Source organism: Papio anubis, chromosome 2 (assembly GCF_008728515.1).
Source record: "Papio anubis isolate 15944 chromosome 2, Panubis1.0, whole genome shotgun sequence".
Taxonomy (NCBI): Eukaryota; Metazoa; Chordata; class Mammalia; order Primates; family Cercopithecidae; genus Papio; species Papio anubis.
This window is the reverse complement of record NC_044977.1, coordinates 188291023-188306861: the sequence shown is the minus strand read 5'-3', so window position 1 is coordinate 188306861 and position 15839 is coordinate 188291023. Positions and strand designations below refer to the sequence as shown.

Genomic DNA, 15839 nt, shown 5'->3' with positions numbered 1-15839 from the left:
AAACCAGTTTTTATAAAACAAAGTACAAGATTTTGAAGCACCAAACAAAAAACCCAATGTTTTTATATTTTTGATTCTGTAACACATAAACAAAATTCAACATACATTTTAATGTTTAGTTGTTCTCCCAAACATGTGCCCTTTAAAAATTATTTGTTGACAAATCATGCCTTTTCTTCATACAACGTGTGACATGTTAATGGGAAACTGTTTCAAGTTTTAAAATAGGTTATAGGTGTTAAAGTCAAGCTGGCCTTCTCCATAAGGTTTGAGAATCCTTAGCTATGACTAGATCAATCCTTGCTGTACTGAATCCTGAAATATGCTTCTTGGAGTCGGCCATGAGAGAAGTAGACTTTTGGTCATGTGTATCTACAATCAGATCAGCCACCCTTGAAAGTATTGTCCTAGCACTTTGTCTGAAAACACTGGTTTCTTTATTCATGAGATCTTAGCCTCTATGTCACAGTCCATCATTATCAGTCACAGTGGCAGTTCCTTATACCTGTTTCACTTGTCCCTAAGAGCCTCCCAAAATGAATGAGTTACAGTACCCAACCCATGTTTACACATTTAGAGTGTGTGTGTTAGCCACATTTGATAAATATTTTCAGTGCTCTTTTGTGTGATGTACTATCAAGTAATAAATTAATTGTATTAGTGTAGTTTGTCTAGATTATAATTTAATTGACATTTTAATAATCTTCATTGATTGACAGTGGTAAGAGATGTATCTATTAAAAATATTTTATCCATTTTTAATTCTAACTTATTAAAAATAGCTTGTAAGTATCTCTCTTGACCTGAGAGTCCCTCAGGTTTCTGGGACCTAGACTTGGAGCCACTGAACTCTTCCAATACAGTTGTTTTATAGATGAAACCTGAAGCCCAGAGAGAAGAAACTAGGTCACTGAAAAAAACTATGTTTGCTTCCTATGTGTTACTAGGCACTATGCTAAGAACTAGGTATTTTGTAATAAATACAAGTTACATGGCCTCACCCTCAGGGATGCTACAGTCTAGCGTGGGAAATAGACAGTAAACAACAAAGAGAAGTAGCTATCTAGTTACAAATTGGACTAGCTGCAATGAAGGGAGGAAAAAACAAAACAAAACAACAGTGTGCTGCCAGATAATATCTGTACAAGTGTGGAGGCAGATTTAGGTTGGAGGCCTAGACAAGACCTCTATGAAGTTGTATTTATGCAGTGACTTGAATTTATTTCAGGAAGAAATCAATCCAGGCAGAGGGAAATACATGTGCAAAAATCCCTAGGTCTGAACAGAAAGAGGGCACATGTGCCTAGAGCTTAGTGAGCCAGGGAGAGAGTAAATCGAGATGATGATGAAACCGTAGGCAGGAGCCAGATGGTGCAAAGCTCTCCCGGCCATGCTAAGGGTCTGACGTTTTATTGTAAATGAAATGGGAAGCTGCTAAAGAGTTTAAGCAGAAGAGTGGCATGATCCAATTTATATTGTAAAATATTACCTTGACTGTAGTGTGGTTTGGAAGGGAAAGAGTGTTAGTGAGGAGGCTATTAGTGGAATCTAGCCCGGAGCACTTGATGGCCTGAACAAAGGTGGAGGCAGTGGGGAAGGAGAGGAGCAAACAATTGGAATTAGACCCCAGATGTCTGGATCCCCCTGCCCTGCATATGCCGCTGCACCACAGTGCCTGAGCTTACCAGGGTCAAGGCTGATGGATATGTTCTTGGAACTCTCAACTGCTCTTTTGCCAGAAGTATTATTACACCACTAGAACTCACTCTGGTTGACCCTGCAAAAGCAAAGCATTTTTTTGTGTGTGTGATGTTATGAAAAGATGATAGACAAAAATCGCATTTAACAGCAATAATAATATACTTGCAGGTAATTTACATTTGGGGTGCATGAGGGAATTCCTCAGGCTTGCCAACCTGGGTAAACAGATCTCCTCTGATATCCAAGGCAGTTTCAGGACAAGTCCAACATTTGTGCAGCTCCCCTGATGTCAGGGAACTGTCATGCCTGTGCTTGCCCAAATAATGTGTCCTGTTCATTTATTTCTGGTGCCAAAAGATGTGTCTGTGAAAAAAGAGACCAACTGAGAAGATTTTTCTATGCCAAATGAGGATGCTTTTATTACAGAAGACTTTCTGTGCATAGAAGTGTCTGCATCCCTGCCACTTTTTTGTGACAGGAGGCCAAAAGCTATGTTTGCAACTCCAGTTTAGTGTTTGCTTTTTATTCCTGGCCCCTGGCTTTATAGATTTCCACAAGGTTTGTGGGCTGGTCACAGTTAAAGAAGTAGAGAGATATATTAGCATGTTAGAGTTCTTCAAAAGACAATTGATGATTAACAATGAGGTGTAAAGCAAAAAGCTTCCACCGTGGCTCTGGCCTGGATTAACTCTGTAATTTAGCACTAGCGAGTTAACCTGTGTAAGCTTCAGTGCCTTAATATTATGTGAAAAAAAGCCCAAGGATAGCACCTGCCTTAAATTATTTCAATGAAAATTCAGAGATAATCCACATAAAGTGCCTGGCATTTGTTAACTCCTTGGCATTTCCTTTCTGTGAGTGAAACTCAGGAGGATTTGCCTGTTGCTACTGCTTAACTAACCATGGATTTTCCTATCTACATTAATTCTGTCTGAAAGTTAAATCTACCATATGAGCATGGCGTCGTAGTCATAGGGCACACTATAATGTGTATTCCTAATTTCTTAGAACAGCCTTTAGTTGAGTGGGTCTTAGTCATCTAAACAATTTCACAAGAAGCAAAGTATGGCTGTGCATGAAGAAATGACATAGCTTTCTGGATACCATGCAGCTAGTTTGGGAGAAGATCAGGAAACCTCTGGGAGGCACAGAACTGGAAGATCCTGGTATGTTAAAGAACTCTGACTCCACGGATTGGAAGATGCGCTGCCATGCGAATTTCCCCTCTCCCTGGCGTTTTGTTTCTTCATATGTAACATGAGCCTTGAATTCGATTATGCTGAATGGCTTGTCTGGCTCTGAAATCTTAAGATTTTAGGATTATCTTTGTGTTTGAAGTGTCTTGTGGTCTACATTCTTTGAGCTGCCTGGAAAGCCACATTCATTCCAGGTCTACTTCTCTGGGTGATCATTTGAGAAAGACCAGGGAGTTGTAATCCGGTGAAGTTGACCAGGGTCAAACTCTCCTCCATGAACAGAGATTCTTAAAAGGCAAGAAGGTATTTGGCTTCATGGGAATGCCTGCGTTGAGCTTTCTTCACCCACACCTTCATTAATATTCTACATTTAAATAGTGCTCCCTTAGGAAGATAATGATTGATTTGGATTCGGATTCGGGATTTGAATTTACGACTGAAATGAGACTTTCATTCTTAAGGTGGCTGAAACATTAGCACACCAAGCAAGTCAGTCCTCTGTGGCAGCTTTTCCATCCCCATTGCCACTGCCTACGTAAGGCCCGTATTATATGGAATAGCTCTGTAACTGGCTCTCATAACGGCAATATCACCCATTCTAACTCAGCCTTCACTATTGTCCCCCACTTCGACTTTCTAAAATACTACCCTCATAATTTTAGCCCCTGACTTAAAATCCTTCCCAATTTTCCCATTGCTTAATGCATTGGCCTCTGAAGCATGTGGGGCATGACAGCCATTGGCATATGAAAAAAAACTATCACAACTTTTTTTTAGATACAGGTTCTCACTCTGTCTCCCAGGCTGGAGTATAGTGATGCAATCATAGCTCACCGCAGCCTTGAACTTCTGGGCTCAAGCGATCCTCCCACCTCAGCCTCCCCAGCAGCTCGGACTGCAGGTGTGCACCACTATGCCTGGCAATGACAACTTTTGTTTGTGTTTATCATTGATCCCATTTTAAAATTCCTATTTTGATTTGTATCATACACAAAATTTACAGAGTGGCACATACACGTGGCATAAATTATACATGTACATATATGGAGGCTGTGGGTTTAAAATATTTTACTGACAGAGATGTATAATTAGAAAAGTTTGGAGATCATTGATTTAAGGAATAAACTAAAACTTGTTATTAGCTTTGCTTAAGGATCCTCAAGTGTACTGGACTCTGCTTCTTTTCTGCTGTCGCCTCTAACCCCTGCATGCACCCCCGTATTTCCTTCACCCTGACCACACCCATCTACATGCATGGTCCTTGCACATGCTAAGCACATGTGTCCGTCTGTGCCCTTGCTCCTGCTGGTGCTGCTCAAAGCAAAATCCTCCTGCCTATTCTAGGCTAACTATAAAATGGTGCTTCATCTTTAAAGCTTTTTTCAACTGCTTCTTGTCCCAGAACCTGCCATCCTAGGTAAAATTAGCATCCCCATTCTGTGATTCCGTGGCATTTTGTTTGTTCATTTATGACAGCACTTTTCATGTTCACTGAAATAATGATTAGTTGTGTATGTGTCTCCCTGATGAGGCCGTGGGTGCCTTCAAGGCAGGAATTGCATCTTACTCATCTTTGTACCCAGCACCTAGTGCATATCGGAAGTCAATAAACGGTGCTGGAGTTATTTTAAATTTTCATGAGCATATTACAGAGAAGAATCTAGGAGGAAGGGGGCTAATGCTATGAGGAATAAAATTGACTCGGTACGAAAACCTTGTCCCTACTGGCATTTCACATCTTAGCTCAGTTTTCCTGCCCTCCGTCTCCTGTCTTCTACAGCTCAGACTGCTTTGGTGAAGAGGAAACTCCAAAACTGCAGGTTTTTTTCTTTCCATTTAGCTTTGAGACAGTATGAAGGTTAAGGTTTGCCTGTCTCAAGGTCATTCAATTCCTGTTGAAATGTGAGGCAACTCAGGGCTTTGGAGACTGTGCAGTTTATCGGGGAGGCTGCTGTGCTTGTCAGACTGTGTTCAGTGTGCAGGACAAAATTGGAAGAAACGCACTAGAGGCCAGAGGCATTATATTAAAAGGCTGTAAGCAGCTAGCTCTTTGCACAAATGAAGAACTCCTTTGAAAGTCACAGGTGACCAAGGAAAATGCCAGGTATATCTTATTACTTTCGTTCCTTCAGCATACAGACACTCCTCATCTCCCTTGTGCCTGGCACTGTGTTCGGTGCTGGGATACAGTTGATGAATAAGGTCTCTGCCCTGAGAAGTTCGTAGTTCAGCAGCAGAGACGGGGGTGTAAACAAGCACCTCTAAAATAGTGCACAGCTCTCCTAACCTGTGCACACGGAGCTCTGAAGAGGAAGTGATTAATTTTGCCTCAGGGTGTCAGGGAAGACCCTGTGGAAGAAAGCAGTGCTTAGAAGGCTCCGGAGGACCCCTGGGCAGAGGAGGAAGGCAGGGGTTCTGCATTTCAGGCAGAGGTATCTATAGAAGCAAGAGAAAGCAAGTAGAGAAAGGGCTGGCGGACTTTCTCATTAAAGGGTCTGTTAGTAAAGCTGTCAGTCTTTGCAGGGTATAGCGTGTCTGTTGCAACTACTCACCTTTGTTGTTGTAGCTTGAAAGCAGCCAGAGGCAATGTATGAGTGAATGCGCATGGCCATGCTCTAATAAAACTTTATTAACCAAATTGGCAACCACAGGGCTACAGTTTGTGGACTCTTGGCATGGAGGAAGGATCTTCAGAGAGCCTCTAATCTGTTGGTTATTAATCTTTTCAATTATTAGGATTGCTTTACACTTGCTGCTCCCTGCTCCTGGAATACATTTCTGTTAGATATCCTTTATGGTTTCCTTCCTCGCTTTCTTTAGCCACTGTGATGTTATCTTCTATTCATTCTGTGGACAATAGCACATCCATCCCTTGCATGCTCTATCCTTTTCTATTGCTTTAATTTTCATCATAGCACTTATATGATCATTTTATTATATATTTTATTGTTTATATGTTTATTTTCCATCTTCCTACTAGAATGCACGCTTTATGTTTTTACCTCTGTTATATTCAGTGGTGAGCTGAGCTGATGGTGCTCACCTCTTTCCAGCTTCACGTCTGTGTTCAGTGATGTCAAATAGTAGTTTTAAATCAGTCATAGCTGAAGTATTTGCACCGTGGAAATCATCCCATGGACGTCTAGTTTTGGATTTTCTTTTCTGCTCTGTTTTTCTGGCAGGGGAGGGAGGTGGGGGAGAGTTGGTTTACTAGCATGCACTGATTATCCCTTTTGCCCAGAAGAATAATTGTCACAAAGGCTGCTGCTTAATAAATATTCATTTTTTAAAAATAAAAATGTGCCATTAGTGTCTGTTGATAAAGAAAAATAGATATGCACTTAGTTACAGAATCCTCTTGGAATATTAGCACTTTTGGGGTTGATTCATGGCCCTCGGGTCGGTAGCTGCTCATGGTGTCTCTCATCTTCATTTGGCCGATGGGGAGGTTGAAGATGACGGACAGGACCTGACTCATTTTACTCCACAGAGCAGATTATGCCAGGCTACAGTGACACGTCTTCAACCTTATCCTTTCAGTTCTGGAAGGTGCTCCTCTAGGTCTGTTCACCTCAGTCTCTTGAGTGAATGAGGGGCCTGAGACCTGCTTCTCCTTTACTAAATAGCATATATTTTTAATGAATCCCCGTAGCTCAGTAGAGTCGCAATTTTTCAGTGTGTTCAGAAGTCCAGGTAAGTTCTATCCCTTTTCAAATGCTTACTGTAGCTCATTTCTGATTTGTCGGAGACTTTGATTTATGGTATGTAAATATGCCCTAGTCTATCCCCTTTAGTCATGATTGGTCAGAAATATATTTGCTTACGAACATTTTCTAACCCTAATAATCTAATTTTGAAGTCTGCATCAGTGTAATGCTCCGGAAGCACTTGACAAGAATCGCGTTTAACAGCTTCTCAATCTCAGTTCCTTCAAGTGGACAACATTAAATGTTAATACGGAAGGCTTATTTGTAAACCCAAAGAGACTGATTAAAAGAACCCATCAAACTACTCCACAATCCACGTTTAACATTTATAAAGAAGATTGCATTTTCTGGGTGCCTGGTAAACCTTGTTTTTAATTCCCTGTCTTACGCACCAACTAAGGAAACAGAAAAGTGAAATTGTATTTAGTGGACCATCCGGCTTATCCCAAAGCTTTCCAGGACACCAGGGTTAGAAAGGATCTTTCATTCTCACTCAGAGTGTCTCAGCCTCTGGAGACATCCACGTCCTTCACAGCTGCTCTGACCTGTAGTTTTCCTGCTTCTTTCTGGCTATATCCAGTGATAGAAAACTCACTCTTTCCTTAGGCAACCTGTTCTCTCTTTGAATACGATTAACAGAGAGTTCTTTTTTATCTGCATACCTGGTAACTTTCACCCATTGGCCCGAGGTCTATCTCTGCGGAGCCACTCAGAACAAATTGGCTGCTTCTTATTTCTTTGGATTTTCAAGAATGTGGAGACAGCTCTCCAGATCCCCCCTTTTCTAGGCTCTCACATTCCTCCAAATCCCCCCTTTTCTAGACTGCACAGCCACTGTTAATTCAGCCATTCTTCCTACGACAGTCATTTATACCCTCTTTATTTGGCTCCCTTTCCTCTGGGCATGTTCCAGTTTTGCCAGTATTCTTTTTAAAGTGACTAAACAGTGCTAGAGAGTGGCTGTGACTTTGGGTAAAAGTGATGCATCTTCCTGGAATCTCAAAAAAACTGAAAAATGAGAAAAAAAGTACCTCATACAGCCAGTTGTTATGCATAATAAATAAAACCATAGTAAAATGATCAGAAGCATACCTGCCACGAAGGAGATGGGTTCAAAATATGGCCATTGTTATTAAAAGTACTATTAATTCTCTAGGTATGGCCTCCATTACATAATTTTCCTTAGTATTATAATAGTTTTCATTTTAGATTGGAGTTTATATGTAGAATCTTTCTCTGAAGTTTGGGTATAGGTGAATACGCTGGCCCTAGAAGATTTTAGTATCAAAGGTTATATATACACATATTTCTTGCACAGTTTTCCATAACTGCTTCTCTATCAACCCATACTTTAATAACTGATGCACAGCTAGATACTCTCCCCTCCTTATTCTCTCCTCTCTTCTCCCTTCTTGCTCCCCAACCCTGTTTTAATACGGTAAGAATTTTGCTCTTTGGAAAGGAAGGGATGATGTCCATTCCGTTTAGAGGAACTGAGTTCTTGTCTGAACTCATCCGTGTGTTAGCTGTGTGACCTTGGATAAGACACTGTCTCTCCCAGCCAGAGTTTTGGTTTTTGGTTTTTTTTTTACCTTTGAAGCTAATGAAGGAAAGTGTCGATCCTTTCCACGTCTAAAATTCATCCTATTTCCTATAATTGAATATTCATCCTGAGATGTGTGACCGGGACCCCTTGGCTCTGTCTCTGTTCTGGGTTTCCATCATGTACCTAGGAAATACTCCGCATCACTAGATGGACTGTCAAGCTGGCAGGAACGTCTAGATAGCTCTGGCATGTGTCAGCTTTTCTGAGTGGCTCTGAATTCAAACCTTCTGCTGAAATTGCCATGTCATCCTGATGGGAAGCAGTATTGAACCCAAAGTCCCATCCTTTACCTTCTTTATCACTCGGCCTCTTTGAGGAAAACATGTATTACTTGCTTTTTTGGCTGTACTTAGTATTTTTAATAAACCTATTATTTCAGAATTTTTTTAATTTATAGAGATGTGAAGATAGTACAGAGTTCCTATATACCCTATATCCAATTTCCCATAGTAACAGCTTACATTAATGTACAATATTTGTCACAATTAAGAATCTATATCATTACAGTATTTTTAACTAAAATCCATACTTTATTCAGATTTCCTTCATTTTTACATAATGTTCTTTTTCAGCTCTAGGATCTCATTCAGAATACCCTATTACATTTAGTTGTTATGTCTTTTTAGACTCCTTTTATCTATGACTTTTTCCTAGACACTCGTTTTCTTCAATGACATTGATAGTTTTTTTTTTTTTGTATTTTTTACTTTTAACTTTCATGGGTATATGGTGGGTGTATATATTTGTAGGGTACACGTGATATTTTGATGCAGACATACGATGCATAGTAATCACATCATGGCAAATAGGTTATCTCTCACCTCAAGCATTTATCCCTTCTTTGTGTTATGAACAATCCATTTTGAGGAGTATTGGTCAAGTATTTTGTAGAACATTCTTTAATTGGCATTTGTCTAATTTTTTTTCTCATAATGAGACTGAGGTGGGTTTTTTGGAGGAAGATCACAGAGGTAAAGTGCTATTCTCATCACATAATCTCAAGAGTACATACTATCAGCATGTTTTATAATTGATGATATTAACCTTGATCACCTGACTGAGGTAGTGCTTTTGTTTGTTAGGTTTCTCCACCATAATATTACTGTCTCCTTCCCTTTCCGTATTGTATTTTTTGGCAGGAGGTTCAAAGCCCATTACACTCAGCCAATGGAAGTTTATTTCTTCTTCAGTTCACTGCCCAAGGGAGATGTTTCAATGGCTGTCATCTTTTCTTTACCTGTTATTCAGGGACCCAACGTTCTTCCCTTCTGTTGCTTCTGTAGCCCCCAGGGCTATGTTATCTTAATCTGGCCGGTGTTAAGGAAAAGAGAATGTGGAGGAGAATGTTTGCTTTTAAAAACCTTGGCCTGAAAATGGCACACATCACTTCCACTTACATTCCATATGACACTCATTCATCTGCCAAACCCAACTGCAAGGGAGGCTAGGACATATGGTCTAGCTGGGTGCCCAGAAAAAAGAGGAAATGGATTTCAGTGAAATGCTTGCAGTATTTGCCACACCACTTTAGAGCACAAAAGGGAACAAACCAACCATTCCTCCCCTACCATCTAATAATATGGTCATCATTTCATTAAAAAAAGAAAAATAGTAATGGAAGAGCATAATTTTAAAATCAAGGAGTCATATAAACTGAAAAAAATTAGGTGTATAGAAAACCTATTCCATTGACCCTATTTGTCTTAGTGTCACTGTTGTGTTATGAACATTTGTTGAGAACAGGCACTTACTTGCATGTCTGCATTTGAGAACCCTTTTTTCTATTCTGTCTGTACCAGGCTGCATCATGCCCAGAGTTGTCATGTTTTGTGTGGAATGCCTTTCCTCTGGTTTCCTTGCCTACGGCAGTCCTACTCATTCTTCAAGTGACAGATGAAGTGTCTTATCCCAACCTTCAGACAGAACTGGTCACTTGCTCCTTGGTGACATCATGTCACTGTGATTCACTTCCTCGTTTATCAACTCTCCCACACTAGTATTATACACAAATATGTTTCATGCATTAGACTGGGTGCTCCCTGAGGACAGCAACGGTTTTACTCATATCTTGGGTCCCCAAGCATAGTCTGACGAATAAATGTGCGTTCGTTGAATGTACCCAGGATGCTAGATATGCTGAATATGCTGAAAAGTTGTCTCATTTTGTACCTCCTTTCTTTAAAATAGAGCAAAACATGTTCTGGCTTTCCCCCTTATAAAGGAGATCCTCACTTATGATAGTCGAGCCTTCATGGAGGAGGTGATGTTGAGCTGAACCTGGAAAGGTTGGTAAGACTTGATAGATGGTAATAGACATAAAAGATGCCAGTCAGGCTACACAGCTTTCTGTGCCCCATCTATGTTATATATGTTCAGGGTATTTTTTTTCAACAGATGATCAAGTCTCCTTTGGAACTTCTATAATATAGGATGTTCATTTTCACATATCACAAGATAACTAAAACGCAGACTCTGGGCTTGTTCTGGCACTGCTCTCAGAGATGGGTGCTCAGAGTCTGATGCTCATTATCCTGAGCCGGAGTTCCCAACCTGAATTACCAGGGCTCCAACAGGGGATGGCTCAACCAAGGCTAAAGAAGTGTTTAATTACAGGTACAGAAAGAGGAGCGCGAAGAAAACAAACAATCATTTACAGGTTTTAACGACTGAACTGCCATGCATCTCATTACCAATAAAAAATGACTTCTGAAAGTGACTTTATCGAGCTTATTAGAAATAAAGTATGAATTGTAAGAAAGTTGTCCTCTTCCTCCCTTCTATCATTTTCTATCCTGTACTTTTAGCTTTAGTGGCTTTACAAGCTCAGTTAATATGTTACTAAAGCAGAAGCTGGAGGCATATTCTTTTCTCAGAATGCTGCTTTTACCTCCCTTATACCGTGTCCTTGATTTTCATAGTTGAAACAGTAGACTTCAATTAGGATGTATATTTTATGGGTTTTCTAGTTCGTACTTTGTCATTATTCATTTGAAATTTGCAATGATTATAGAGTAGCACTTTTTAAAAATCTTACTATATAGGTACAAAAACTTGAAACTCAGATGTTAGTTAGATGAGTTGCTCAGGGCCACACAGCATTTGAGGTTCAAATCTATAGGTGAGTCTACCACATCAAAAGCTGCGTGTCAGCCAGGCGGCCAAAGGCAGAGGCACACAGAGAGCTGTTTGCGGCAACTATCACAAGGACAGAAAACCAAACGCTGCATGTTCTCACTCATAGGTGGGAATTGAGCAATGAGAACACTTGGACACAGGAAGGGGAACATCACACACCAGGGCCTGTCTGGGGTGGGGGGAGTGGGGAGGGATAGCATTAGGAGAAAAACCTAATGTAAATGACGAATTAGTGGGTGCAGCAAACCAACAAAGCACATGTATATATATGTAACAAACCCGCACATTGCACTCATGTATCCTAGAACTTAAAATATAATTTCTTTTTCGAAAAAAAGAGAGAGCTGTTTGCAGCGTTAGCTAGCCAACTTGTCCATAGTTGTGGGAATAGATGAGCCTATGGAGGAAGTGCATCGAAGACAAATCCATTCTTCTATTTCTGCCAGCATTCAAGGCAGAGGATTCTACTGTGCTCAAAGTAAATAGAGACTTACATGAAGGAACAAACAATCATTCAGTGTAACTTCAAGATTTTTATTGGTGAGGACATTGAAGTTCACAAATTTAAAAAATTGAATTTATTTAACTCATAAAGACAATATCTACCTATTAATTAGAATGCCTAATTTCCAGTTCAGTTCTTTGCTCATCAGCCTGCTTCCTCATTCCCGATTTCTTTGACATGTCTTTTGCTTCTTAGGACTGCTGTGAAAAAGACGTGTTGATAGAGACATTGCCCCATATTCCCAAATAATGTGAATGTGATCAAGTCACATGTGCAAAAGTCCCAGCGACAGACACTTGTTACAGGGTGTAGGCCAATTCTCAAAGAATTAATCACATTGAATGTTTAACTAGAATTCTCTTTTAGACCTAAACATCAATAAATGCATTCAGTGTAACACAGAGTGCCTACCATATTGCTGGGCAGAAAAAAGGCATTCTTGGTAAAGATTAGTTGAAAAAATGGGTGAAGGATGAAGTTGACTAGCTTAAATTCAGTGATTGTCCTTCTGAGGATACCATGTTGCTACTTTAGCAATCATATGATTTCCATCTTTGCCTCAATTTTTATCTCTAGAAGCAGCATTTTTCTTTTTCTCCTCATTTTAATGAAATAATTAGGGCTATAAGTGCCCTAGAATAATTCATTTTTGCTCAACAATAGAGACAAAAATGGTGATGCGGTGGAAATTAGATTGTTGCTGGCAGCCAGCACTGCAATGAGAAAGCTTTAAATATTTATATTAGCTGATGCACAAAAATTCAAATGTGTTATACAAAGGTTAGTTTGAAAGTGTTTGTGTTTAGAGGGTTTTTAAAAGTTGAGCAATTCTGGTTTGAAATACTTAGAGAAATATGTATGACTTGATTTTTTTTTTTTTTTTTTTGTACTGGAGAAATGAACTTTGGAATACTGAGGCTCCTCTCTGAAGAACTATGTAGTGAAAGTGAAATTTGCATTTCCACATATTTCCCAGTGTCATCTCATGGCCATGGAAGTTTTGCTGTTGCCTGTGGTTCTTCTCATCCAAACTATTCTTTCTGGCTGAACTTGATCACAAATTCAAAACCCAGGAGCTTCTGATGGAAAGCTGACATCCTACAGAAATAGAAGTCTTATGAACCTGGTTATGACTACTAGAAACTTAGAAATTACAGAGGCATTTGGCCTAAACAATAATTCTGGAATGAGACTATAATGTTGGTGAAATCTTGCAGTCAGACACCAGATGTACAAAGGAGGAAAATAATTCACTTTTTAGCATGTCTCGGTATTTTCCTAATCATAATTTGCTTTTATTTATCTGCATTTAGTTTGTTGCTAAAAGTGTTATAGCTCTACCTCTAGATGGAATAAAAAGCATAGATATGTTACTGAAATACCCAACTCCCAAATACGTAATTCAATATTTAAGCTATTGGCATTTACGTATTTACTTACAGGATGTTTTTAACAATTTGTAAGTGTGCATTTGTGTAAGCCAAATAAAAATTTGAATAATTATTTTGTTTTGCAGAACCCCAGCTGAAAGGGATTGTGACAAGGTTATTCAGCCAGCAGGGATATTTCCTGCAGATGCACCCAGATGGCACCATTGATGGGACCAAGGACGAAAACAGCGACTACAGTAAGAAACATCAGCTTCTTACAATCTGATTGCAAATCAAATGTGGGGCCCAGTGTATCTCATACTTAAAGCATTGCTAAGCTGCCTTACCAAACTATGCCTTTCAAACTATTTAACTATTAGTGAGCTAGTGTCTTTTCCTTTATCCTTCTTGCTATGATTTCCTGCAGCAAAGACACAGTATAGGAAGGAGGTTATGCAGGTAAGAGAAGGTAAGAGGCTTAAAGGTATTTCCTTTGGTCAGTGGGCAAGAATATACTCCCATCATGGTGTTTGTAGGCAGCATGATGATAAACACTCCTAAGAACAATACAAGCACATCTTCCAACACGGGATGGTATTTAAATCCTGGAACCAAGAGAGGAACAAGTTATAGTTCAATAATAAACAAGTTATGTATTTCTCAGAACACAATTTCTGACAGACAAAAATTACCTCTTAAGGTAAATACTGAGTACATGTATGTGTGTGTGTATATATGTGTGTGTGTTTTATATATATATATATATAAAACATACATATATGTTATTTTATGTTAAAGGCAAAATTGCTGATTTTAAAAGGAAAATATATTTAAATATCATGATTATATATGGCATATATAATAAATATATATAACAGTAAGAAGATAATGAAGACTGATAGACCTGAAATGGAATTTAAATTTTTTTGGGGGAAATAAAAATGCTGAACATTCAAAGATTAATAATAATTTCTCTGGATATAGTTTTTAAGTGATCTAACTTTAGAGTTGACAAGTTCAAAAATTAAATGCAATCATCAAGGTATGACAAAATGAATTTGCAGTCTAGAAAAATTTCAAATACAAGCTCCAGAGGCAAGATTGATAGCTCTCAGAACTTTCAAATTTTGCATAATCATATACAGATACCTGAGGGCAAATTCGTGTCATTCTAAAATTATGTATGGTGCCATATTGTTTCCTAATGTTTGTCTGTCTTCATTGTTAGATCTTTAGTGTTGAGCACACAATAAATACTCATTGATATCTGTCCAAACAAGTTGTGATTCTGATGGATGTAATTTTGTGATCAGGCTGATAATCTACTAAGCTGCATAAAGTAATATAGGAAGCTAGATATTTTATAGTGAAATGTCTTTTAAATTATTAAGAAATATTTGAGGAAAAATTTAAAGTTCCTAAAGAATGAAAATGATCTTGTCCACCCTTTCTAAGTTATTCTTTGTTCAGTTAACATCACACATTTAGAATATAATTTACAATAGATAAAAGATCTTATTATAAAGAATTTCATTTCAGTTTTCTTGCTTTCAGATTTTTTGCTGGGTTGTTGATTGACTTATTTTGGTTTGCACTGGTGGCGTGTTTTTGTGAGAGCATTCTTTAAATGATTAAAGCTTTCAGCTCAGTATAGAAGAATCAGGATAGTTTTCTCTCCGTGTATTTTCATTTATTGCATCTGTCATTAAATGTCGATTTAGTGAGGCTACAAATACAGATGCAAGAACCAGGGAACCACTTAGTTGTGTCACTTAATCTGCACTAACTCCAAGATATTACTAGTTCTCAGGTTTTATTTCTATAAAATGTGGTGGCTGGAGATGGTGATGATATATCAACGTCTCTGTCAGCACCATCCATCTAACTTTAAAAAAAAATTGAAAAATTATAAATTGATGAAGATAGAATCAATCCCTAAGTAAGACAATTAGCCATATTCAATCTACAAAATGCTATCTTTACCCAGCCAACTATCTTGCAAATGCATGACATTTATCATGGGGCAAAGACAGAAGGGTGTGGAAGTGCAGGTTTGGGGTCAAGCTAGGACAAATCCTTCCTGCATTCTTTCTAGGAAAATGATTGACAGTGCTTGCTTTGTTGATGCTGGGTTAACTGCTCGTGTAAATCTACACCCACGTGTACATTTGTACCTTCCTTCATGCATATATATATATCTCTCTCTTAGCATAATGTCATTATGCCTACCACACACACACACACATACACACACACACACCAAAGGGCATGCATTGTGTCAGATACGTACTTTAAAAAATTCTCTGAACTCCCAGATTTAAACTAATGTTTTATTAAGATAAACTACCACACACACTTTTTAATCAATTGTTTTTAAAATCATTTAGGTGTGCAAAATATAAGGATTAATACAAGTTTATCTGGATACCTACCACTAGCTTTTTATTTTATTTTATTTTTTTTTGAGACGGAGTCTGGCTCTGTCGCCCAGGCTGGAGTGCTGTGGCCGGATCTCAGCTCACTGCAAGCTCCATCTCCCGGGTTCCCGCCATTCTCCTGCCTCAGCCTCGCGAGTAGCTGGGACTACAGGCGCCCGCCACCTCGCCCGGCTAGTTTTTT

General features: G+C 38.9%; 1 protein-coding gene across 3 annotated transcripts in view; it reads left to right on the top strand.

The window, feature by feature from the left end:
- The window catches only part of FGF12 (fibroblast growth factor 12), a 582680-nt gene that overhangs the window by 358379 nt on the left and 208462 nt on the right, over positions 1-15839 (top strand). For all 3 annotated transcript variants that reach the window (XM_021933889.2, XM_017956078.3, XM_009201958.4), the window contains one exon: positions 13367-13477. In XM_021933889.2, coding sequence (XP_021789581.1) covers positions 13367-13477 — 111 coding nt within the window. The remainder of the gene's footprint in view (positions 1-13366; positions 13478-15839) is intronic.